Source organism: Vulpes lagopus, chromosome 4 (genome assembly GCF_018345385.1).
Source record: "Vulpes lagopus strain Blue_001 chromosome 4, ASM1834538v1, whole genome shotgun sequence".
Taxonomy (NCBI): domain Eukaryota; kingdom Metazoa; phylum Chordata; class Mammalia; order Carnivora; family Canidae; genus Vulpes; species Vulpes lagopus.
The window spans coordinates 74,930,419-74,958,025 of record NC_054827.1 but is presented as its reverse complement, the minus strand read 5'-3'; the positions used below and the strand labels follow the sequence as shown (position 1 = coordinate 74,958,025).

The 27,607-nt window shown below is 42.1% G+C and overlaps 1 protein-coding gene across 3 annotated transcripts in view; it reads right to left on the bottom strand.

Annotated features, from left to right (window-relative positions):
* The window catches only part of KIAA0825 (KIAA0825 ortholog), a 388,202-nt gene that overhangs the window by 171,920 nt on the left and 188,675 nt on the right, over nt 1-27,607 (bottom strand). For all 3 annotated transcript variants that reach the window (XM_041752619.1, XM_041752621.1, XM_041752620.1), the window contains exons 19-20: nt 24,151-24,309; nt 22,039-22,133 (exon numbers count right to left, since the gene is read on the bottom strand). In XM_041752619.1, coding sequence (XP_041608553.1) covers nt 22,039-22,133; nt 24,151-24,309 — 254 coding nt within the window. The remainder of the gene's footprint in view (nt 1-22,038; nt 22,134-24,150; nt 24,310-27,607) is intronic.

The window sequence follows — 27,607 nt, the reverse complement described above, 5'->3', positions numbered from 1 at the left end:
CTTAATGATTACAGCACTAGAGGGGAAAAAACAAACCAACCAATAAACAAACAAAAAACTATTCTCTTGGAGTTTGCCCTCAAGGTAAAACTGTTTTTTCTTGGGAGTTAGTGCTTATTAGCTCTTTCAAGACTTTAGGACATACCACTGGAAAATATGCCACTTTGGTACATTGATTATTTTGAGCTCAAAACACTTGACAAACAGCAGATGCAGGTAGGGGCTTTCCCTGAACAACCCTTATCTGCCTAAAGACAGGTCCTCCAAAAGAAACTCAGTTGTCATAAATCCCATCAGGGGAGTTTCATCAACCAGAGAAGATGGATTCTTGTCTTAAAAGAGACTAGAAGTTGACACCATCCCCAGATGAACCATGTCCCCAACGATCATACCTCCCATCTATTCTTCTAAGGGCCCATTCATCTTTCCTAAGGGGCCTAAAGTCCCCTCTCCCCTTCCCCTATATTAAGATGGTATATAAGGTCTCAAATCTCACCATTTTTGAGGTATTCACATTTTTTCCCATAATGCCCCATGCACATGTTAAAAATTAATACATTTGTATACTTTTTCTTCTGTTAACCTGCCTGTTGTCAGTTTATTTCATAGACCCAACTATCACACCTAGGAGAGTGTGGAAATCTTTCCTCCTCTACACTGTTCTTTTTAAAGAGATGATGTAACAAAGTAGTTCAACAGGACACAAAAAGTGTCCAAAAAGAATAAAACATCGTTAGCACAGTTCAGAAGTGAGGACACCATGACTCACAACATGTGAATAGATCCTAATGGCAGGCATAGCTTCATGGAGGGATGGCCTACTTCTACTCCTTAAATAAACCTTCCTGTCATGACCTGGTTTCTGATCTCAATTCACCTAGAGAGAGAGAATTACCCCATCTGCTTGAAGTTTTATTTTTCACTGTAAATTAGTAAAATGGAGCTCTGGATTTTACAAAAGTCTCTGTTGAGTTTGGTTAGTGTGAGCCAACATTCCTATATGAAATGAAATTGTCAGACTTTGAAAGCTCAAGACCAGACCACAGATTAGGATGGAAATAGCAATAAAATCAAGTTCTGCCCAAGAGGTCATGAGACTCTTCATGACTCTAGCAGTGAGGCAAAGAGAAAACACTTGCAAATATCATTGAAACAACTCAAATAGTTTTTAAATAAAGTATCTTCTCATACAAACTAAGAAAAAGGAAGTTTTAAAAAGTGCCAAAACCTTCCCATTTTTTTTGCAGGTTTCCTCTATTAATTAACAATAATTAATATAAATGTTGTAATGAGGTAATTAGGGTGGGAGTCAATGCTCTTTGAGGACAGGGCCCCCCTCTCAACGAGTGCTAGATGCCATCTCTCATGATAAATCCTGTACCAAAAGACACACTAGTCACACCATCTGCTGCCTCCAGGGAGATAAGTTGCACATTTCAAAGTATGGCAACATTCCACTATAGCATAATGAAGAAAATGAAAAACATATTAGCAAACTGAACACTTTGGGGAAATTTCATTTTCAAATTGTGTGCTGTTTTGCTTTTAAAGAAGTAAAATTATTAAATAAAATGTGTGAGAGGAAGCAAATATTCTCCCTTGTAGCAAAATTACGAATGTTTTTACTTTGTGAAAAATAACATTATTTCCAAGGAGTGCATTAACATCACACATATCATCCACATTCTCAGAGTTGTTCTGAACAAACATCTATAGCTGACATGCATGTACTTGTGCTACAAACAAATTTCAATCCTAAAATGTTAGATTATTTGCTAGATGAGAAAAAACGAACCATTAACTGGCAAACAATTCCACTTCATTTCTGCCCTCCAAACCCGCTGGGGTTTAGAAATGTGGCTGAGGCCATCTCAGACCAGGCAGTTCACAGTCACAAACCTGAACGTGTGGACTTGGAAGCATCACTGTGTCTCCCGGGCATTCCCACCAGTAGGCAATTCTACTATGCATGGAAAAACAAGCACCGAAGAACAGCGTGCAGCCCCAGCACAAGTTGCAAGTACGCCGAGAGATTAAGAGCAAGACAAATCAGGTGTACCTCTCGTACCTGACCAGGGCCAGTATTAAACTAGCAAAGCTTGTCTGAAGAGCCATCAATCATGTACCAAGGGTGCCCTCATGAAGGTACATCCCATCCAAGCCGTATAAATATAAGGCAAAGAGAATTGTAGTGACAGACTACAAGGCCATTTGATCTATGAATTACACAGGCCCTGCAATTGCTTACACATGCCTGAAAACCTTCAGGGTCAGAGGAGGCCAAGGATTCAAAAGAAAGAATCTGTAACTCTTAATATTCTCCAGTTATAAGCCTAAATAGGATAGTTGCCCCTCTCTGCCCGTACCACCCATACCATCCCTCACTCAATTCAGCATCCGACTTTGTCCTAAGCAGCCTACCATTCGTTGTGCCTAAATGCCGTGAACAGAATTGATTTCAAAATGAAAAATGCAGTGAAGAGACCATAATTCTAGCCAAAATAACCCAGATGCAACATACTCTCTCTCATGTTGTGCTACTATCTACCTCAAACCGTCTCTCTCGACTGTCTCTTACTTTGGCTACCTGGCTGACTCACGTTCAACTGTCAATATACAGCCTTATGTATCCTCCTGTCCTGGGTTCAACCGTCAATATACAGCCTTAAGTATCCTCCTGTCTTGGGTATATTTCCTGACGGCTCCAGCATTCCAGTTAGCTCTGTGATCTTCCACTGTACTTCAGTGGTACCTTGCACGTACCTCTAGTATAGTTATAAGCCCCTGATTTTTTTAGTTTGTCTTTTCCACTAGATCCTGAGTTCCTTGACAGCAGGGGCTGTGTCTGGCTCATTTCTTTATCTGCTGTGCCTAGAATGTTTGATGGATGGATGAATGAATAAACAGTCACAGATCCATCTATTTACTCAAAGTCGTGCTGGACTGAATAATGGGATGGAAGTATTCTTATAATCAGATGCACAAATGCAGCAAAGACATAATCCTGATGAAAAGAGCCAAATGGGCAAGCGAGACAGGTAAATAACAAAACCTTAATCAGGTTGCTGACTCCTTTCCAGAGACAGACCAATTCTCTCATCCTAGGGCTCTATGTATAGGTTTTCATTGATTAACTTGGAGTTATCAACTCTTTGACAATAATGGAATCACCAGCTTCCAGTCAATCCTGTATATCTTTATGACTTTGGAAAAAGGTCATTTTATAGAAAGCTAGAATATTCACTTTTTACCTTTTATTTTTTCTAAATCACAACATTCATCCTGATATTTCTTCTTGTAAGATTTTTTTTTTTAATTTTACTTATTCATTCATGAGAGACACACAGAGAGAGGAAGACAAAAGCAGAGGGAGAAGCAGGCTCCCCGGGGAGAACCCAATGAGGAACTTGATCCAGGACTAGCCTCTATTTGAGCAGGGATCACACCCCGAGCCTCAAGCAAATGCTCAACCACTGAGCCACCTAGGCGTCCCTTATTTTAAGATTCTATTCTGAATGATGACTTAATGCTTGAAGGTTATTTTAAGATTTAAATGAGAATGAGATGAAAAGGATAGATTTGTTACCTCAGGTGGGTGGAATTACAAGGTACAAGGTGAGGCAGAGCAAGGGATTAGTGACTTTTACTTTCCACAATGCCTGTATTATTCACTTCCCCGAGCATATATGTAATTTCAAGTAGTTTAATAAAGTTTTTAATAAATTAACAAAGCCTCTTTCTGGTGGTGACCCTTTCCTTACCTCAGAAAGGCCTAAAAGCCAATGAAAATCATTCCTAAACAGTAAGTTGACAGTAGGAACCAAAAAGCATGCTCCACACAGCCCCATACTTTGAACAGTGCACTTCACAGCACCAAGTGTCAAGCGGGAAGAGCCTAAGTGGCCTGCTCTCCTGGTGCTGACTGCCTATCCTGGAGACAGGTAACCAAAAGACATTAGAGAACATTTAGGGTAGCACATGCTGAACATGTGCTATATATGTGATAATATATGTGATGGTCTATAAATGCCCTGAGAATTTGGAAAATGGGAGATTTTTGAGGTCTCTGAGCCTCAAGAGGGGCTTGATAGTCAAGGTCTTGAGGTCAAAGCCCATGAAAGGCAGACTTGGGGGATGACAGTCCTGGGGAGCACAGGTGACAAACCCAGTAAAAGGTGTAGGCATCAGTTTTACAGGTATCAGGAAGTGGTTAAGTTCCCAACAGTCATTCTGTTTCAGTCTTCTCATCTGGAGCCTCCTGTCTGTCAGTAATCTGTGGTGAACATTAGTCCTAATCAGGCAATGATGATGGGACCCTGTCCCTGAGAACAAATGTCCAGATCAAGTTTCGTCACAGATGGGACACCTGAGTGGCTCAGCAGTTGAGCATCTGCCTTTGGCTCAGGGCCTGATCCTGGGGTCCTGGGATCGAGTCCCACGTAGGGCTTCCTGCACGGAGCTTGATTCTCCCTCTGCCTGTGTCTCTGCCTCTCTCATGAATAAATAAATAAAATCTTAAAAAAAAAAAAAAGTCTTGTCACACATGAGCACTCGACTCAGACCCCAGGTCTCAATCCTGATTTCTGAATAACTCAAAATCCACAGCTGAAAACAGGAACTGGTACACAGATTTTGTGTGTTCACCTGCCCTGCCTCAGACTCATGGATAGTCAGGCTTCAGCTCCCTGAACTTATTTTACTGTCTTGAACCCAGACCATGCATCACACAGCTTTTTCTCCTTGGTCCTCCCTTCCCTCAGTTTACAATTACCTAGATGCTTGGGCTGTGCCTTACTATCTTATCCCTGGCCCCAGTTTATCCTTATACCTTACTCTGGCCTGTGCAAAGAAGACAGAATAATAGCTGGAAACCAGGGACATGACACCTGGGTGGCTCAGTGGTTGAGCGTCTGTCATTGGCTCAGGTCATCATCTTGGGTCCTGGGATTGAGTCCCACATCGGGCTCCCATTGAGAAGCCCACTCCTCCCTCTGCCTATGTCTCTGCCTCTCTCTGTGTGTCTCTCATGAATAAATAAAAATCTTTTTAAAGTAGCTGGAAACTAATATTTATAGAGTATATCCTGTGCTCTAGGCTTTGTGCTAATAACTTGCTGGGGGTAACTTTTTTGATCTACCCATTCAATAAGAAAGGTGCTGCTATAATCTTTATCACACAGATAAGAAGTTGCCATACTCCAAAATGGGCCAAGGGATGGTGGGATTATAAAAAGGCATCTGTGAGTGGAAAGACCAGATGAAGGAGGCTCTAAAACTGGGGCTAAGGAGTTTGGGTTTGATGCAGTAGGCACTGTGGAGCCATGTAAAGTTCAAAGCAGAATATATTTCTATATATTTCACTCTAGCTTTTATCTCTGAGTATTTGGTAGATTGTAATACAAGTTTGCCTCTATCCTTTTATTTACCACCTCTATTCTATTAACATCAGGAAGAAATCTACACCTACATGTCAGTGTAGCATGGAAAAACAAAACAAACTAAGATTCCGGAATGGCTAGCTAAAGTGTGCTGTGACAATTTGGCATGATGCTAAGTTATTTAAGACAAAAATTATGTCCTTGCATCGATGAATGACAAACAATAGCTTGGTGAAAATGTAGAACTCATGATGGTAAATGCAGATTTCCCCCCTTATGGTGAGGTGCTAAAGGAGGTGTTTGTTGCGTACATATAAAGGGAACTAGGAGAAAAGAACTGAACCAACGTAGTGGCATTCCATTATAAACACACATTTCCGTGTTTTAAAATGTTAATGTTATTCTCAGTTGGTTTTGATAATGATGGAAAATGTGAAGGAGAAAAACACATTAATCCAGCAGAGATCAATGGACTAGAAGTCAAGGTGAGAGTAAGCAGGCGATCTTGCCAGCAGTGAGTGGGGCACTGGATTTCAGGAGGGGCAGTGCTGGTGATAGATAGTGAGACATGCAGACGAGGGGGCATCTAGCATCTACGAGAATACAGATGAAGGGAGATAGAAATTTTGCAAAGTCGTGCAAGATTTCTAGGCCAAGGCTGAAAAATGTTAGTGTCATGAGTAGAAGTCACACTACTCTAAAGAGAAGGCAGATTTCAGATGAAGATAATTATGATGTTAAGCTTTCTATACGAGGAGAGGGTTATTACATTAAAACATCATTACAGTGAAAATCTAAGAGTATGTGACCTTGGAGTCTTACTGAACAATTACAACTGGAGCATCAGATAACTCCGTGCCATAGATTTAGAGATTCACGTTGGTGGCCCTAACCCATTCTGAGGACTTGCTCTTTATAGCTAACAGAACATTTTTTAAAAATTAAATTTGGATGTTTTTATTTGGTAAACTCTCACCTCCCCCCACTGAATGATACCTTGGCTTCACAAATTTATAGTATTTGCCCCGGCCTGAAGGCATGCGATTTTACGACCTAGGATAATCCCTTAAAGCCACACAAGTGAATGAGTTAGCTGCAGAAAAAGAGGTGGAAAGGATATAGACAGTGTGTGAACAAGAGGACCAAGGCCAGGAAGCCTGTAGCAATATCCAAAGAAAGAATAAGTCAGAACACTTGTCTTAAAGGAATTCTAGAAAGCGATCTAGATATAATTGGGGATGGGGCAGAGGGAATAATCAGTAATAAGGGAAAAAAAAAACCCTCAAGAAAATAACAATATTGAGGGGACCTATTCAATGCCAAGAGATACTAAAGACATGCATAGACACAATCTCATTTCAGATGAGAGGGGGTGGGAGGGGTGGGATAGGTGAGGACTTAAAAAAAAAAAAAAAAAAAGCATCCAGGGAGACCAAAAAAGGGAAAAAGAATCCTTTTGGCATCAAATTTTTCCTAGACAGCATAAAACACAGAAAGATAGAATTTCTTTACAAAGTTCAACATGAATGTACTACTACACAATCCAGCATTCCCACTTCTAGGTATTATCCAAGAGAACTAAAAACCTATGTTCATGCAAAATCTACACACAAATGGTTACAGAGGCTTTACTCTCAATCACCAAATACTGCAAATAACCCAAATGTCCTGCAACAGGTAAATGAACCAACGAACAATGGAACATCCTACAATGAACTACTATTCTACAGTAAGGAGAACAAACAATTGGGAGGAATTTGAAATATATCATGTTGAGTAAAAGAGTACAGATTGAAAAAGTGACGTAGTATGTAATTCTATTACTAGGACATTCCTGAAAGAAGAGAACAGATCAATGCTTGCCAGGGATTGAGATGAGGAGAAAATGACTACCAAGGGTCAGCACAAGGGAATCTTTTGGACCAAGTTTGATAGTGATGATTGTTAAATAGTTTTAACACATGTTTCAACTCAGAACTTACACATTGAAGAAACCCCCCCTGTAAGTAGGATCAGCCCTAATCCAGAGGCAGCCCATCCAGGTGCCTTCCTGAAGTTTTAGCAACAAAAAGCATTCTGTTTGTGATAAGAAAACCATTCCCCCCACACCCTTATTGGAATGTCCCTGAATAGGTTCATGTTGACCTTCTGAGAAATCAACCTGGATGCTATGCGACCCCCGCGGTTCTTTTGTCTTTAAGCGAGTTTTTTTCTTTTGCCTTTAAAAGATACCTGTAATTGCTAATCGGGGCTCTCTTCCTCTTCGGAGGCGGAGAGCCCGTTTGTGCAAACGTCCAATAAACCCTCTTGCTAATTGCATCTGCCTGTCTGGGGTCTGAGTCTCTGGGGCGTCCGCCGGGACACGCTGGCACCCGTGAGCCAGGGTCCAATATTTGGGGGCTCGTCCGGGATCCGAGACGCCCCAGGCTCAATCCTAAGACCGGTAGGAGGTAAGACCGAGCTCGCTAAATGTCATATCTGTCTCGTCCGTTTGTCTGACTGGCCGGGTCTGTGCCGGGTCTGTATTGTGCCTGCAGGACGCTGTACTCTGTATTTGGACCAGCGGGGGAGGCAGACGTGCCCGAGACCCCTGGTCCCCCTCCGGAGTCGGACTCCGGAGTGGTCTGGAAGAGGAATGGAGTCCGGCACTCCCTCCTCTTCAGGGAAGGTCGTTGTTCGCGACCGCTCCCATCTGAATCTGCCGCGCCAGTCCTGTCATTCGTGTGCGTCTGTTCGTTCTGTGTCTTTCTGGTCCCACTCCGGAGTCGGACTCCTGAGTGGTCTGGAAGAGGGAGGGAGCCCGGCACTCCCTCCTCTTCGGGGAGGGTCGTTGTTGGCGACCGCTCCCGTCTGAATCCGCCGAGCCGGTCCTGTCATCTGTGTGCATCTGTCTGTTCTGTGTCTTTCTCTCTGTCCTCCTCCTCCCCGCTCACCTCTTTTCTACACCCGCGGGGCAAACTGTAACCACCCCTTTAAGCCTCACTCTAGATCACTGGAAAGAAGTTGCCGGCCGAACACACAATCTTTCGGTCGAAGTCAGAGGACGAAGATGGGTCACCTTCTGCTCCTCAGAGTGGCCGACTCTCAACGTCGGGTGGCCCAGGAATGGAACTTTTAATATTGATATTATCTTGCAGGTGAAGGCCCCGGTCTTTCAGCCAGGACCCCATGGACACCCTGATCAGCTCCTGCAGATTCTCCTCACCACGGAGGAGAGACAGTGCGTCTACAGAAAAACGTCCCCGGGGCGGATGGGAGGCCGCCCCAGCTGCCTAATGAAATCGAGGATGTTTTCCCCTTGGTTGGCCCGACCTGGGACTACGACACTGCTGCTGGGAGGGAGCGGCTCCGTCTCTATCGCCAGGTACTCCTAGTGGGTCTCAAAGGGGCAGGGCGACGCCCCACCAATTTGGCAAAGGTACGTGCTATAGTGCAGGGAAAAGATGAGACGCCGGCAGGTTTTCTGGGAAGATTAATGGAGGGCTACCATATGTCTACTTAGAGAGAGAGAGAGAGGAAATGCAGTAAAGAACTGACTGGGATACTGGCCACCGTAGTACAGGGCTCAGGGCAGATAAGTCAGGACAGAGTAAGGACCTGGGAGACAAAAGAAGACCACAGGTTGAACGAGACCAGCGTGCCTACTGCAAGAAAAAGGACATTGGGTTAAAGATTGTCCAAAGAAGGGCCAAACGCAGGTACCTAAGAAGAAGCCCATTCCCGTACTGTCCCTAGAGGATGAAGATTAGGGATGTCAGGGCCAGGAGCCGCCCCCCCCCAGCCTCAGATAACCCTTAAAGTGGGGGGGTCAACCAGTGACCTTCCTGGTTGCTACGGGAGCTCAACATTCAGTTTTAACTGAGGCAGAAGGACCCTTGAGCTCTATCTAGAAGATGCATTCTTTTGCCTAAAGTTAAGCTCTCAAAGCCAGCCTATTTTTGCCTTTAAATGGAAAGATCCTGAGACGGGATTCTCAGGACAACTCACTTGGACAAGGCTACCACAGGGATTCAAAAACTCCCCCACCTTGTTCAACGAAGCCTTGCATCAGGACTTGGCAGACTTCCGAGTTGGCCATCCGGACCTCGTTCTCCTGCAGTACATGGATGATTTGCTCATAGCGGCTAAGACAGAACGGGATTGTGTAAAAGGTACGGGGGCCCTGCTCGAGAGACTGGGAGGACTGGGGTATAGGGCCTCCACCAAAAAGGCCCAAATAGGCCAGAGACGAGTGACCTATCTGGGATATCTCCTGGAAGGAGGCCAGAGGTGGCTGACGGAGGGCCGCAAAAAGGCTGTAGCCCTGATCCCAGCACCCACTAGTGCCAGAGGGCTACGAGAGTTCCTCGGCAGTGCCGGGTTCTGCCGCCTCTGGGTACCCGGGTTTGCAGAGCTGGCGGCTCCCCTATATCCTCTCACGAAATCCAACACCCCCTACCACTGGGGAAAGGAGCAACAATTGGCTTTTGACAAAATAAATAGGGCCTTATTGACTGCCCCTGCACTGAGCCTCCCAGATGTAACCAAGCCATTTGCGCTATATGCTGATGAACGCTGAGGAATAGCCAAACGGGTCCTAACTCAGAAACTGGGACCCTGGAAAAGGCCCGTGGCATATTTTTCAAAAAAATTAGACAGCGTGGCGTCAGGATGGCCCCCATGTCTCCGAATAATAGCGGCTGTGGCAGTCCTGGTAAAAGATTCAGATAAGTTGGCCTTCAGCCAACCCCTCACTGTGGTGGCCCCCCCACGCTATAGAGACAGTCATCCGCCAGCCCCCTGATCAATGGCTCTCAAACGCTCGGGTCACCCATTATCAGGCCATGCTACTGAATTCCGAGCGGATAAGGTTCGGAACGGCTACATCCCTAAACCCGGCCACCTTGCTTCCAGAAACCGAGTCCCCCTCCCTGCTAATGCATGATTGCCACCAGATCCTAGCCGAGGTCCATGGCACCAGAAGGGACTTGACGGACCAGCCTTTGCCAGATGCTGAAGCAACCTGGTACACCGAGGGGAGTAGCTTTCTACGAAATGGTGAACTGAAAGCCGGGGCGGCTGTGGTAGATAATTCACTGTCCGGGGCATCAGCGAGGCAACGACCCAGTAGCAGAGGGGAACAGGATGGCCAATGAAACAGCACGGGCCGCTGCACTAGGCCCACAGGAGGATGGACAGAAGCATCCCCCACCAAATGAGAAACTGCCCAGGTGGTTGTCAAGAAAATCCTAGAAGAAATTTTCCCCTGGTTTAGACTGCCCAAGGTAATAGGGTTGGACAACGGCCCTGCCTTCGTCTCCCAGGTAAGTCAGTTGGTGGCCAGATTACTGGGGATAAATTAAAAATTACATTGTGCATACAGACCCCAGAGCTCAGGGCAGGTAGAAAGAATAAATAGAACAATTAAAGAGACCCTAACCAAATTGACATTGGAGACTGGCACTAGAGACTGGGTCCAACTCCTCCCTATGGTTCTGTTCCGAGTCCGGAACACTCCCGCGCGCCATGGGCTAACTCCTTACGAGATTCTCTATGAAGGTCCCCCACCAGTAACGGACTTACTAGATTCTGCTATTGACCCTCTTGCTAACACTCCCGGTTTACAGGACAGGCTAAAGGCGCTCCAGATTATCCAGCGCCAGATCTGGAAACCCCTTGCAGCTGTCTACCGCCCCGGAGACACAACCGGCCCACACCCGTTCCAGATCGGTGACTCCGTCTACATCAGGAGACATCAGTCCAGGACGCTTGAGCCCCGCTGGAAGGGCCCATACACTGTACGACTGACCACCCCAATCGCCTTAAAGGTAGACGGCATTGCTGCTTGGGTCCACGCCTCACACGTCAAGCGCGCCCCATCAACGAGCACCGCTGACGCCAGCCAGGACGGACGGGAGGAGCCACCTCAGTGGAAGCTCCACCGCACCCAAAACCCGCTCAAGATAAGACTTTCAAAAATTGTTCAATGACAGTTGTTATATTCCTACCTCTCCTAGCGCTCTTCACCTCCGCCAAAGGTGACCCTCATGCCCTCAAAATGTTAACCTGGCAGGTACTAACATCTGGGGGTGACGAGGTCTGGTCTATAACTAAGACCGCCCCCGTGGGAACCTGGTGGCCTAACCTATATCCTGACCTATACAAGCTAACCATAGGGGCCCCTAGCCCATGGGACCTAGAGGGATACTTGGACACCTCTAGAGCCCCTAACCGAGAAAGCCCTCCAGGGCAACTGGGATTAGACCCATGGGGAGGATGTGGCACGCCTGACAGAAGGGCCATGCTCAGCACTCTTCCCTTTTATGTCTGTCCCGGGTACCACAGAGATCGCAGGCTAAATCCCACCTGTGGAGGAGGGGAATACTTCTATTGTAAAAATTGGGGGTGCGAGACTAGGGAGACACAGGATGAGAGGCCCTCCTCCTCCTGAGATTACATCACTGTCAAGGCTAACTACACCCCCCCCCCCCGGGGCTACCAGGAACTCTGCAATACTACCGCCCCGATTTTGGGGACTGATTCTTACCTGGAGCCCCAGCCGGGAACTTGGTGGGCATGCAACAAAGTCCTCACCCCCTGTGTGTCAGCTAAGGTTCTAAATAGCTCAAACGACTTCTGTGTCATGGTGCAGATCATACCCAGGGCGTTCTCTCACCCTGCTGAAACTCTAGAAAATCAGTATGATGAACATCCCACCCGTTTTCGGCGTGAACCTATCTCCCTAACCCTAGTCGTTATGTTGGGACTAGGGGTCGCTACTGGGGTGGGTACTGGCACAGCTGCTCTGATCCAGGGCTCACGACGTCATATAGAACTCCAGGCAGCTGTAGATGAGGATCTACGGGCACTAGAGCAGTCCGTTTCTAAGTTAGAACAGTCCCTCACCTCACTTTCAGAAGTAGCACTTCAAAACAGGAGAGGCTTGGATTTACTACTCCTGAAAGAGGGAGGACTGTGTGCTGCCTGGGAGAGGAATGCTGTTTCTATGCAGACCATTCTGGAGTCATCAGAGACTCCATGGCCAAACTCAGGGATAGGCTAAATAAAAGACAAAGGGACCGGGAGGCCCAGCAGGGCTGGTTTAAAAGCTGGTTTAATCAGTCTCCCTGGTTGACCACCCTGATCTCTACCATTATGGGCCCTCTAGTTATCCTGCTCCTGCTGCTAACTTTCGGCCCCTGCATCCTTAACCGGCTGCTCTGGTTCATCCGAGAAAAATTGTCCATTACCCAAACTCTGGTATTAACAATGTCGGGCCCTCCAAACTGAAAAAATAAATGTTCCCTAAGATTTTAAGGTTAAAATCAGCCCAAACAAAGAGGAGGGAATGAAGAAACCCCCCCTGTAAGTAGGATCAGCCCTAATCCAGAGGCAGCCCATCCAGGTGCCTTCCTGAAGTTTTAGCAACAAAAAGCATTCTGTTTGTGATAAGAAAACCATTCCCCCCACACCCTTATTGGAATGTCCCTGAATAGGTTCATGTTGACCTTCTGAGAAATCAACCTGGATGCTATGCGACCCCCGCGGTTCTTTTGTCTTTAAGCGAGTTTTTTTCTTTTGCCTTTAAAAGATACCTGTAATTGCTAATCGGGGCTCTCTTCCTCTTCCTCTTCGGAGGCGGAGAGCCCGTTTGTGCAAACGTCCAATAAACCCTCTTGCTAATTGCATCTGCCTGTCTGGGGTCTGAGTCTCTGGGGCGTCCGCCGGGACACGCTGGCACCCGTGAGCCAGGGTCCAACAACATCAGGAGTGAATTTTACTTTATTTCAAATAAAAATACATACACACACACACACACACACACATACATATATATATATAAATAATCCATCAGTTTAAAAATAGAGATTATAACATGACAGATAAGTGACCAATGGAAGAGCTAAAATTAAATTTTACTAGCAGAGTTTGAGGAGGAGGGGATAGGGGGAGGTAGTATAACTTAAATTCTGTATTTTTCATTGCAAGGAATGAGTAATATTAAGTAGATTATTCTTTACAAATTAGTGGTGGAGCATATCCTTTAGATTTGTCAATGGAAAGAAATAAAAACAGAAATGGTTGAAATAGTTACAAGCGAGTGCAATTTCTGTGACTAAGGAGCTGGGGTTGGGAGCTTTTCTATTTCATATCTTCCTCTACCATTTGAAATACTACACGTGTGCATATTGCTTATAGTTCATTATAAAATAAATTTCCAAGTTAAATTAATATAAATTTTCTCAATATAAAAATATCTTGATTTTTTTTTTTTTACCAGATCTCATATTTTGGGAGAAAAAATAAAATTTAGAACTGCGTCCTCAGGCTACATAAAGGTGAGAATTTCATTTATAATATAAGAAAGCACCATAGGTATCCTACCTAGTTTCATATATAATACATCACAAAAGTACTGAAATATCATAAATGTTAATATATAAAGTGAACATTAGCGGTTCAGATTCATTATATGTCATTATATTTAGTAAACATTTAAATTTCTTTCACGATAATGTCTTAATGAAATATTTTCAAAGAGATAATTTCCTGTCTTTATATTGATATAGTGACATAAACAGAAATATTCTATGGTGACCAATGAGCCTACGAAGTCGTCAATGGTATTTTCATCTTCAGCTAAAATAAATCAATGAGTCTACAACAGTGACTCCTGGCTGGACCTATATTTTCATAGAAAACCATCATGGAGGCTTTGGGGTTTGAACAGAATTTGACAGGGGGAAGACTTAAAGAACAGTCATTGAAAAAAGAATGTACTCCATACAAGAAGGTTTTTAATAGCTTCTTATATATTGTAAGAACTCCAAAGTGCCGGTATGTGAATGCATAATTAGGTAGGTGAAAATTCATTACAAAGTGAATTTTGGTTCAACTTGACAAGTGAAAAACTTTCCCATGGCTGCTTTTGAGAAAATTATTATACCTCCCTTTCATCAGAATGTTGCCAATTCTGCGTTTCTGTCAATAGCATTTAACCTATTTCTTTAGGTAGTCTGTCTTCTACTTCACTAAAGTAATGGAGACCTTCATTTAAGTCACATTCCTATTAACACACACAACACATACACATATAACCTCTCACATACAATAGAACCACGGTTTGCATCCCTACCATTGTAGCCAGGTAGAAATGTGCCACCACATCTCCTGCTACAGTTGGCATGGGGACGAATGACCCCAGCTCTCATCCCCTGCATCTCCCACATGCTCAGGTCATGCTTGTCTCAAGTGTCTGAGAACAATGGAGGTACTAGGGCCATTCCTGCAGGGTATGAGACTCTTCTGGTATGTGACCTTAGGTCATGGAGTTCTCACAGGCCTTGTCCAAACCTTATTAGAACTACCTTGCTACCCCAGACTCTTTCTACGCAATCCTCCTTCCCCCTCTCCTTTCCCAGCTGTCAGATCAACAACATGGTCTGAAGGTCTGCTGGCCGACCCTTCCCCCCCTCCACTTTATCCTTCATGTGCAGCTCTCCCAAAAAACTTCTTGCACCTTTAATCTATCTGGCATCTATCCCCTTAGAGGATTTGAAAGGACACACTCGCTCTGAAGAAATGGTAAGCTTCATTCCTCACAACCTCAAGAAAATCTGGGCCCCACGATCTTTAAAGAGAACCCATCATACCTAACCTTTATGCAAATTAGGAACAGATTTAAACAAGACCCCAGGCTTCTATGGGAATGGCTTTTCTGTTTGTGATGCATAATCTCTCTCTCAGCCTTTAGTCACAGTCTCCAACCTGGCCTTCTCTTTTGGTAATCATCGGGTCCCACCACCTGAGAGAGGAGTGGTGAACCAAATCTGAGCACTGTCACTTAGCACTCTGTGCTGGGTGCCTGAGGGCTCTTATCAGGAAAACTATGGTAATAGGGTACCTCATTTATAATGTTATTTTAAGGACTTATAGTCAAATATGTGTATGCAATTCACTTAAATTATGCCAGCCAGGTGGCAAGTCCTCTCCACATTTGCTGTCTTCATTATCATCCGTAGTGTTACAGTGAATATACAGCTAATTTAAAAAATTGACCAAAGAATACACATTCCCAGTTAAATGATGAAGATCTAATGTATGGCATGGGGATTATAATTACTACTGTATTATATACTTGCGAGTTGCTAAGACAGTAGATCTTAAATATTCCTCCCACAAAAATGCTATGGCAACGATGTGCTGATATGAAAGTGTTAGCTAGTGCTACCGTGGTGATCGATTTTATAATACATAGGTGTATCGAAGCAACACCAACACACTGCACAACTCAAACTTTCACAATGTTAGGTGTCAAGTGTAGCTCAATGAAGCTGGAAAAAAAATCCTGACTGGGAATATGGTGTAACAGATAAAGCACGAGATACAGAGTCAGAAGACTTCATTTTAAGTGGCATCTCGAACTTGTGACCTTGAATCTGTGACCTTGGATATGTCCTTTAATGTTTTGCAACCTCACTGGTACCTGTCTCTTATTACATAGTTCTTGTGAGGGTCAGAGGAAAAGATCTGTGGGAAAGTACTTTACCCACCAGAAAGGACAACATGGAGAAGTTACCAAATAGAAAACGATACACAGGTATCAGTTAGTTAGGTTGATGTAGGGAAGCCTGAATTCCTGGAAATCCTGAGGATCACAGGGTTAAATTTTCATATCCTAAATACACTTTAGACATGCTGCTTTGGGATTTGAGGATGAGAGGGAAGCCTGCTCCTGTTTGAGAACACACTGATGATGGGTAGAGAGCCACTGATTGTCTGAGGCCCTGCCTTTGGGGGGAGGTGGGAAAAAAGTGGTTTTTTTGTTTTTTTAACAGAGCTAGAGCATGAAAAATTCCCAGATTTGAATGCCACGGCATATGTAATATATGTAATGGCTCAGCGATGTGTGTTTCTAAAATCAGCTTCCCTTTTTTCTTAAACCCACCTTTCCATAACCAGGCAGCCTGCTGCTGCATCAGGAATTTACTGCTGTGAGCAACCATAAACATTGCGCTAATGGCAGCGCTGCCTGAGGATGGACATTGCAGAGTGCAGTGTGTGCAGTTAAAGGCCACAGACGATATTTTCTACTCTCTGCACACCACAGGGCACACACATTATCATCTAATTTAGCGTAAAGGTCCTTTAATAATTATTATTATTAAAAGCAAACAATCAACTCCACAAATCAAGAGCTCTTTTCAAACATGGGTTCTAATCTTTGTTTCCTCTCAGATGTATGGTTATTGTCCACCTGGAAAGGCCCCAAAGTGATAGCCAGAAATCTGCCACCACCACCCCTTCTGCTGTTCCTGCCATCGTATTTAATTGTGTTTGCTCAACTCGAAGCCAAACTCATATGCAGTATATTTAGATGGTTAAAATAGCATAGCATTCCTCTGTATTCACAGATTATTTTCAACACCACAATTCTTGGGAATTAGTCTGGAATAAATAAGGTAAAGCAACATAAATTTGTTCCAGTGACAAAACAATATCAAAATGGCAATCTGGAGATTCGCCATGAATGAAGGAATATACAGTGTCCCTTCTGGTGAACTCTCCTGCAAATGCAATCACTGTCTCATTTGCTAGTCTGGATTTATTTTAAAGTGAGTGAGAAAGAAATCAAGAAACTAATAGTAAGAAACTGATTCAAAAGATCAATGTATGATCACTGTACTTACTCTTACATAGCATTAAAGGTAAAGGCGTAGAACTGATATATATGTTGATTTTCTGAACCTCTAAGGAGCCTTTTTTCCCCACAATGGCAAACTTTCTAAATTGAAAAACATCTATCATTAATACATATTCAGGATCTCTCTCTGAGGTCTCAGCTACTACATTTTTTTTCCCCAAATGCGTTGAAAATCACAACTTTACAAAGGCTTGGTTGGATACTTTTGTCAGCTAACTCTACCTCAAATTTTTCAACTTGTATTTTTAGTATCACTTAATGAATACTAACCCCATCATCCAAATGTCAAAATATTTCTGAATCATGAAGTTAAGAATAGACCTTGTTGCTAAACAGGTTAGGACTTGAACTGGATCAATTAACTAAAAATAAAGACCAGGGTTCCATGCTTTTAATCTGACCCAACTATCACATAATAATAAAATCAGGAATTTTTAAACATACAGAGAGCTTAATTAGATTTTCATTTAAATTTGGAAAATGAAGAGAATGAACATGCACATATTTTTTTTTTTTACTTAAGATTTTCCAGAGTATGATTTTCATTTCTACATGACCATTGATCCAACCTCACATTTAGAGAATGCCAACTCTGTGCTTATCTGTCAGGGGCTGACTTTTTCTCTGTACTCTTATTTCTCATTTGCCTGTTAATTAATTCAACAAATATTACTCAAAATCTCTTGCATGCCCAATGGATGTTCTAGGTACTAAAGACACGGTTGGAGTAAGACAGGTAAGGTGCAATTCTCATGGAATTTATTTTCCACCCTGGGAAGCAGGATTAGGAGACAACAACCAAACAGAAAGTAAGATCTCAGAGACTGGTAACTCATTTAAGACAGTACAGGAGAGTAGAATGCCCGGGTGACCTGGAAGGTAACTTTAGATGAGTGATAAGGAAAGGCTTCTTTAAGGAGCTAACAGGTACTCCAGGTAGACAAGATGGCAGCAACCATGGGAAGAGCTGAGGGAACTGTAAATACAAAGGCCTTAAAATGAGAAAGAGCTTGGAGAATCCCAACAGGAAGAAGACCATGAATTTAGACTATCATGAAATGGGGAGAAGTGTTTTGAGATGAGGCCTGACAGGGAGCAGAAGGCACATCAAGTACTCAGGTCGCCACTTTAAGATCTGTTCTGGGGGTGCCTGGGTGGCTCAGCTGATTAAGCATCAGTCTCTTGGTTTCTACTCAGGTCAAGATCTCAGGGTGGTGGGAGTGAGCCACGAGTTGGGCTCCCGGCTTGGTGTGTAGTCTGCTTGGGGATTCTCTTTCCTTCTCTCTGTGCCCCTTGCATTCATGCTCTCTCTCTGTCTCTTGCTCTCACTCTCAAGTAAATAAACCTTTACTTGGGAGTGAAAAATAAAAAAAAAAAGGATTTGTTCTGCCTTTGGAATCATCACAGAACCAGCTTGAGTAACAAATACCAGTATAGTCTCAGATACAGATACTGTTGATATCACCAGGTGATAGTTTTTCATATGTCTGCACTGTCCTTTACGTGGTCATCTCTTAAGTATCTCCTGAGCGGCTCATACAGCTCTTGGACACCTGTCCCCCCTCAATGAGCCATTGGCCCATTGCCTGATTTCTGACCTGATATTTTCTCTGAGTCTTGTTTAAGCCTGGAGGCTACATAACCTCAGTGTCAAGTATCATCTGACTTCCATCTACCACCACCAGCTCCCTGATAATCCTTAATGACCTTTATTGTCTCCCTACCAGAGGAAACAATGTGCTAGAGCTACTACTTTTCTAATTATGTGTAATATTTTCAACTTTCAAAAACATTGCCATAACCTTTAACACTCTTGATTATGTCAACAGTTTCCATGAAGTAGATGTATAAGTATTAGTTCATTTTATCTTCTTTTTTAAATATTTTATTTATTTATTCATGAGAGACCCAGAGAGAGAGAGAGAGAGAGAGAGAGAGGCAGAGATATAGTCAGAGGGAGAAGCAGACTCCATGCAAGAGCTCGACATGGGACTCGATCCCTGGACTCCAGGATCATGTCCTGGGCCAAAGGCAGGTGCTAAACTGCGGAGCCACCCAGGGATCCCCATCTGTTTCTTTTAAAGACTTTATTTGAAAGAGAGAGAGAGGGAAAGCATGAACAGGGTGGAAGGGGCAGAGAGAGAAGCAGACTCCCCACTGAGCAGGAAGCCCAACACGGAGCTCCATCCCACGATCTTGAGAGCGTGACCTGAGCCAAGCCATCCAGGTACCCCAACTTCACTTTAAAGATGAAGAAATCTTGGGGCACCTGGGTGGGTGGCTCAGTCAGTTAAGCATCTTCCTTCTGCTCGGGTCATGATCCTGGGGTCCTGGGATCCAGTCTCACATCAGGCTCCTGCTTCTCCCTCTGTTCCCCCCCCCCCCCCCCGCTTGTGCTCTCTCACTCTCAATCTGCATGCTTGCTCTCTCAAAAAAATAAATAAAATCTTTAAAAAAAAAAAAAAAGAGGAAATCCAAACACAAATAGGTAACTTCTATAAGCTAAGCTTACAATAGGGACTGAGAACTCAAGCATCCTACTTTCCCATCTCCATCTGGTTCTGGGCGTGAGAGAGGTCTGGCTCACTTCAGGCTTAGGGTCTTAAGAGAGTAAGTCCACAGATGGTCTGCTTATGATATTAAATTTGAAGACCAGGCACAAAAGCATTTAGAGGGTGAACAGAAAGGATTCCCTTTCTCAACAATTTTCATGTATATGTATTTGAGTTCAATGTTGTTTATAACACCATGTCCTCAGACAACACTTGCAGCCCCGTATATAGGCTTGACCACGGTGCAGAGACAGATTAGTACAAACATATTGCCAATTACAGACAGAAAAAGAGAACAAGTTTAATTGCTGAGTTTGAGAGAAAGAACTGAGCATATTCAGCTGAACTGCTCTAGGTTTTCTTCTTTGGCTCTGCCTACCTCCTGAAATGACAATAGTACGCAAGAAATATCACTTTGTTGAGGTAAGGGAACATCTGTAACTTTTTAGCATCTGTAACTCTTAAAGTTCAGCTCCTGTGATTTCACTCTCAAATGTATAGTTTTAAATAGCCATGTTGTCAGAAATTCAATGCACTACTTAAAAAAAAAAATCAGCATTTTCAAATAAGTCTGAACAAAAAGGTCTCTTAGAAAAAACAGAAATGATTTCCTTACCTGTTCAATTAATCAAGTCCCATAAATAACGTTCTTAAAATAACTGGGAAAGTACTAAAAAATAGTTAAAACTCTGAAGTGTCCTCATCCTTCTAAGGTAGATCAGTTATGTTCATCCCAGCTTGTAGTATATAGTAGTTTGGAGTAGGCTGCTTTTCATACTCTTCTTTAAAGTTCTGAGGTTCTTATTAAGGTGATAGTCTAGCTGTTTCTATTAAATATTCATGACCTTTTTCCAAGAGAACAGTTTTGAACTGTTACTTCTGGCTAAATTTGTGGGAGTTCTTTTCTCCCACGCACTCTTGAATGTGCTCTCTCAGGGAAAGAGACTTAATAGCCATTGTCCTAATTGAAGTATATCTAAAGTTTTTACACAATAACAACAACATGCGATTTTGTTAAAAACACAAATTCACCTCAAAGTGAATATTACACATAGCAAATGCAGAAAGCTTTGAAGGATGTGTTGCCCCCAGAGTACCATTTAGTGGATTGGAAGCAGCAATTCACAGCTGAAAACTTAGTAAAATAGAATACAGCTAATCCACATGAACTCAATATTTTGCAGATAGCAGGGAAAAAACTGACTCATCTTTCCTAGTTTGTTTCCAGATAGACGTTTAACATCACATAACTTCTCCTTTTACCCTACCACCACCACCACCACCACCCCGCCCCAGCTCTGGGGGACTAGTGCATGAACAGAGCGTATTCTCAACTACTACCTGTCAGGTGGTAAGCTTGCTGGGAGAAGGCCATGCCTGATGGGAAAGCTGGACTGCTCAGCTTTGTCCATGATAGGAGAGCTCCATTCAAGGGTGAAATATTAAGAACACCATTGTCACCACACATTTAAATGAAAAGTTTTACTGGCAGTTAAGCTGCCCTTTTTTAACCTCCATTTGGGAAATTACAGGATATTTTTCCCTCTTGATATTTTCTGACATGCACCTGGATTTGTCAAGGATGACTTGACAATTCTAGTATGTCGTTATGATCTTTCAGGAAAAAATGGTATTTAATATTTGTATCAAAAAGATATAGAAATACTTCCTACATCATACAGATTATATAAAAAATAATCGTCATGCTGAACTATAAGCAAACAAATGATACTTGAGTATAAAAAAGTGGCACACATATATATCTTAGGTGAAAATGTCATACTAGATAAGAGAAATCCAATTTTTAAAGATTACACCTTATTGTTTTCAATGAAGACTTGAAAGTATTTTAAAATCCATGTTAATAGATCCAGAATATAAAGAAAATATTTATAGTTTTGTGCAAAATAAATTACATGTGCAGGTTCCCAGGCTAAAAGTACATTACGATTTTATTAGATTGTTCTGGAGTGTGTGTGTGTGTGTGCGTGTGTCTGTGTGTGAAATAATATGTAACTGAAGCTATAGCAACTAAGTGCCAACGGAACTGGCTTCAAAGCAAAAAATTCAATCATGACAGTTTTACTTATATGTTTCCCTGATTAGACTGGTTGATTTGGCTTGGCATTTTGTATGCATTCATTAAATTATCACAAACAAATACAAAGTATTATAATGACATCCAACCTGATAACTTTTGGTGTGTACAAAGCTGAACTATTACATACACAAAGTCAAACATTTAAAATTCAGACAAAACCAACTAATTTCATGTCATAAAATTTTTTTAATGCCTCCTATAAATACTTACTATGTAAAAACAGTATTCTAAGTATACTTACATATATGACTCTCTCTGTATATCTATCTCTATATATATCTCCTTTTCCCCCCAACCAGATCCCCCAAATTGCAAATCTCATTACCTGTTTTTGAGTAGTACACTGAAGGTCATCTTATCCAGTCCCAGATAATTTGGCAGCAACTTTGACCAATTCCAGTTCCATTTTGTGATGGCTGACTGTTGATAAATGAGAATACGCTATTGTTAGTTATTAATCAGAGTTAATATGATCAGTAAATTAAAGCTCCAGCTGTGATAGACTAACTAAGAAGGAGGGGGGTCCAGAACAAGGACTTAGACAGATAACATCAATCATGTCCACAGAAGAAGGTTTTTATTCCAATAAGACAGCAATTAATTTATAAATCCATTTGGGGATGTAGTCATTATTTATAAAAATATAAATCAATTTCTTGAGTCGTTATTCTTCCAAGTGCTAATGGCATTTGCCCAACAAGTTTCCCTGAGAGGGTGACTCTGAAAAGAAAAGTGAAATAACTGGCAACTTTTTCATATATCAATTTGTAGTTTTTATTTTTTAGTATCCAGAAATTCTATGGGAAAAAAAAAAACAGATTTAGAGGGGCTATGACTCAAATTACAAGACACAGCTTAGTAAGAGTATAATAGTAATGTTACTTTTGGTTAAGAAAATGCTTTAAAGGGGAAATTAGGGGGATCCCTGGGTGGCTCAGTGGTTTAACGCTTGCCTTTGGCCCAGGGCGTCATCCTGAAAACCTGGGATCAAGTCCCAAGTCAGGCTCCCTGCCTGGAGCCTGCTTCTCCCTCTGCCTGTGTCTCTGCCTCTCTCTCTGTGTCTCTCATGAATAAATAAATAAAATCTTTAAAAAAAATTAAAAAATAAAAGGGAAATTAGAACAACCTGTAAATGTAAATAATGTTCTTTTATTCTCATTTAGTAGGTAATTTCACAACAGAGTAAGGAGAAAAATTACTCTGAAAGATAATCTCATAATTCAGAATGGAATAAAACATGCCATTTACTTAAACGAAGTGAGGATAATTTAACAGCTACAATGATTATTTATGGTTTGGAGCAATCTAATGTGCAACATAGAAAAGCAGCCAATACACTCAAAACTTACATAATATTTTTCGTTTCCAAGTATTATAGATGCTTGTATCTCTTAAAACTACACAGTTTTGATAATAAGAGTCCAGGCCAATGTTTAAAATCCTATAAGAACTATGCCCTGTCACCTGCTGATTAATGGAGCACCACAATCCTGTCGTAGAGCAGGAGGATTCTGTCCCAGGTTGTCAGCATTTGAAGGTCTTATTCTACTACAGTATTGATGACTGTAGACTAGGGTTGTAGCAGGCATGGCAAAAATATTATCTGCATCCCGAATTAGGCTATTGTTTTAATTCTTATTTTCCTCAGAGCTCTAGGTCAAGCAATCCTTCTCTTCTCCCCTGTTAATTCAAATAGCCTGTCAGGAAGCTCTTCCCTTTTTTATTCACCAAAAGAATAAATAAAGCAAAAGCAAGTTTAGATTTCAAATACTTTGACTTAGATATGATCTTTTCAATGTGACGACTGAAACAGGTAGCTTAAACAATGGCATCATCTGGCATTAAAAACGTGTGGTATTTATCATATTACCCGTATTCCAAATATCCTGACGTTGAGATCATTTGCAAATTCATTTGAAATGCAGGAATATGTTTAGGGTTATAAAAAGGGAAATTTACCTCATGTGACTTAAAATAGGAACTCAAGGCTTTGTTTATAATTAGTTGTCTACTCTTATTTTTATTTACCTTAAAAATTAGATAAGTTCATAAAAATGGCAAGGTGTTCTTTGAGTGGGTGGGTAGGCGATGGGGATGGGCAACAAGGGAGGAGACCCTTATGAAACACCTGGTTTTTCAGGCCTTCTGTAGACACAGTCGAACAGATGTTCCCTCTGCCCATGGCAAACTGACCTGGTCAAAAGTTAAACTATACAGACCAAACATATGCATCAGTTTGACAAATAGAAGGTAAAATAACTTTTTCAAAGTCAATTCATGCAGACCACATAAATAAGAATAAGGCCTTTTGCTTCTTAGCCAAAAAAAAAAAAAAAAAAAAAAAAAAAAAGCTTATAAGTATTCAAACACAAAGCATCTTTTTCCTTTATTGGTGTAAAAAAAAAAAAAGATCACACATTTCCTATTTTCCACATACCTGAACTAGCATGTTTTCACTAAATGCCTTGTACACCTGGAAAGGGTTAAAGGCAGAAGGCTGATCTTCTACACTCCTCAAGGTCATCTTTAAAGGTCTGATGGGTAATGGCTTTTCCTTCGAACCATTCATAGAAAACAGCTGTTCTTTTAAATATTCCTTCAAGGGGGGAAAAAATTACAAGTCGTGATGGTGGGAAGCATATATTCTCTTTAAAAATACACTGATCAATATCCAAATCTACTCTTTCAGCACATTTGCTAGATTACAGCGTATTACTTGCCTCAGGACAGAATACATTTTCAGAAGAAACACAGCAGAATACCAATCAGCACTGCAATAAACCCACCAAAAACAGGTTCACCTAATATATGGGGTAGATTATGAAAGCATCTAACGAATTCTCACATAATGAATGTATGCTCGATACATCAGAATCTTTCTAATAGGCATTGTCTTGTCATTGGTTCGTGTGTCAACATGTCCCGTTACCAAAACTTCACTTAGATGCACGATTCCTCACAGAACAAGGTGGCTCATTCATTCACTAAGTGCAGTGGTTATCTACTGTACGCTCAGCAGAGTGTGGAGTACTCTGATATTCCACTGCAAGCAATCTTTCCTCTATGTAGAATTAATTATAATTCAAACTCCTCAACTCTGTTTCCATGCTGTGGACTGAAAAATATCAAGGTTCAAATGAAGCTCAACATATGTAATTCCAAGCCTCCAACTGCCAGGGGCAGCCTGGGCAAAAAAGTCTATCGACTGCTTCATATTTTATTTTCCATTCATAAATAAATAAGGTGACTGATCCTAGTCTATTTTATTGGACTCTTTTTGGAACACGACAATTTGAAAGGACTTTAAGTTTCCCATGTAAGCTATCAAATATTTACTTTTAATAAGTCATGCTAGAGATAAAATAATATAAATGTTCTCCTGATTTTCAGTATGTCAAAATCTAATTTTTTCCTCAAGAGTAGGACTAGGTTGAGAACATTAGAGCTGAAAAGGACTTCAGAGGTCATCTGGAAAACCCTTGGTACTCAAAGTCTGGCACCCAGACCAGCCGAGTCAGCTTTACCTGGAAACCTGTTAGAAAAACAGAATCTCAGGCCCCACCCCAGAGAGAATCTGACAGGAGAACAGCAGGCACCCAAAAGTTTAAATAATTCTAGCCCACAGCACATTGGGCATGTAGCTCTGAAAGGCCACAGATGAGCCTTAGATCACAGGGGTGAGTAGTAGAGTCTGAGTGAGAAGCCATGTGTTTGGTCTCGCTTCATCATGCTTTTTTCCTGTGCCTCTATAATGTAACTTCCTGAGTAGGGAATGCCCCCTGTACCACTGTACTCCCCAGGCAGGGACATTTTAGAGCCTCAAATCCTAAAAAAAATTAAAAAAAAAAAAAAAAAAAAAAACCAGGAATGAAAAAGAAAAGAAAAAAAAAGAAAGGAAAAGAAAAAAAAAAAAAGAAAAGAAAGAAAAGAAAAGAAAAAGAAACCACTACTTAACTCTGATAATCATTTCTTAAATTTGCTCACTGTGGACCACATCTCCTTAGATTAATTCTATAGCATCATTCACACACAGAGACTCCTAAGTATCCTTGGATGATAATAAAATTACCAGAAAAAGAACGTTATGCCTAGATTTACGTTTTTATACAGAAATAAAATTTCTCTCTGTCATGATCTCTGCAAGTAAAATTTTTAAAAGGAATAAAAGATTCTAATGAGAACACCTGCTTTATTTTGGCTAATCACAACCTGTGTCAACTGATTTCCCCTTACATTGCTACATTTAGCCTTTTTCTTTTTGGTGCTGTACAATTCGAAAAAGATCAAGTGCTGTGCTGCAAGCTGGGAACACAATGGTGTTTTCTCCTTTGTTAATTTCTTTGACCTCTCTACTGTCCGGGCACTTGTCACTACCCCTTCTAAAAAAACTGGATTTTTTGTGGTGTCCCTTTAACCGTACGTACTGTGATATTCTCTTTAGAAAAGATATGTTCTTCTTTGTCCATCCTTTCTTGAACACCCTCTCTGCACAGTAACATTGAAGCTTATTTCTCTACCCACGTTCCTGTGTTTTTCTTTGAAAAGCTCCACCAGTCCTTTGACCTCAACTCCCACACTCAGTAAGCCCACCGAAGTCTCTAGTCACAACCTCCCTCATCTTTGCTTGTGGCCAGGTTCTTCAACTACCCACTAGACTTATCCTTAGACGTCCTCCCTTTATCTCAAAGACAAACATTCTTAAACTCATCTCCTCTCATAACTTTGTTATTACTCCATGGCACATTCTTTCATCCTTGTGAGGCCTTCTTTTTTTTTTAATTTTTTTATTTATTTATGATAGTCACAGAGAGAGAGAGAGGCAGAGACACAGGCAGAGGGAGAAGCAGGCTCCATGCACCGGTAGCCCGACGTGGGATTCGATCCCAGGTCTCCAGGATCGCGCCCTGGGCCAAAGGCAGGCGCCAAACCGCTGCGCCACCCAGGGATCCCTTATGCTGCCTTCTTGAAGCATATTTAGCAGCACACCTGAAAACGCTCAAGACTCCTAGTGCTACTCAGCAGGAACAAGCTTCATGGAGCATTTCACCTACAGCGTAACAATGCCTTGGTATAAAAGCAGCAGTAAGCCCTACTCTGAGCACTTAGCCTTGTGTCTTTACTGAGTCTGTGGTAGTAGTAGTTGTTAGTAGTCACAAGGCAAAGGGCTCACTAATTTCTCTGGTTTAGACTCACTTCCCAGTAGGCCTCCTTCCTCCCTTGTCATGATGTTTGTCACTCAGCACAATCAGCAAGTACTTAGCTTGACATCCCACGTGATAACCACCACAACAGTAAGTGTATTCACCTGTTATGAAAGAAAAATCGTAACTTGGACCTTAATTGATCAAAATGTAGGCGGTGCCCCAGTGAAGAGTCTTACACACATCAGGCCTCACAGCAGACCTGTTCAGAGCCACTGCCTCAGAGGTCCAAAAGCTCTACGAGGGGAGAACAGCCTTTCGATTTCCTGAATAGAACAGGTGGCTGACAACCAGTAAATATCCAACTTAATTTTCCTTTTGGGTGATTGCTAAGCTTGTTCATGTTAAGGGCTTTTTAAAAAGTGAACGAGTCTATCAGTTTGGCAATCTCTCCCAGCCATTACTGTTCTCAGAACTCCTGTACCACCAGTTTCCTAAAAATCTGAGGGTAATCCTCTTGCAACATCTGTTCCTCAGTAATCACCATGGTTACTTAAGGCCATCTGGGTGGCCATGTGGACCTGCCAGTGAAGACCATGACTTCGCGATGGTGGTCTTTCAGTTAGCCAAGGTCAGGAGCTCCTGAGTTCCCCACAAAGAAACCCTAAACAAATTATGAGGGATCATTAGCAAATGTGAATAGGTTGTGTTACCAGCTAACAATTATATACTGAGATCCAGTGCCTTAGGGAC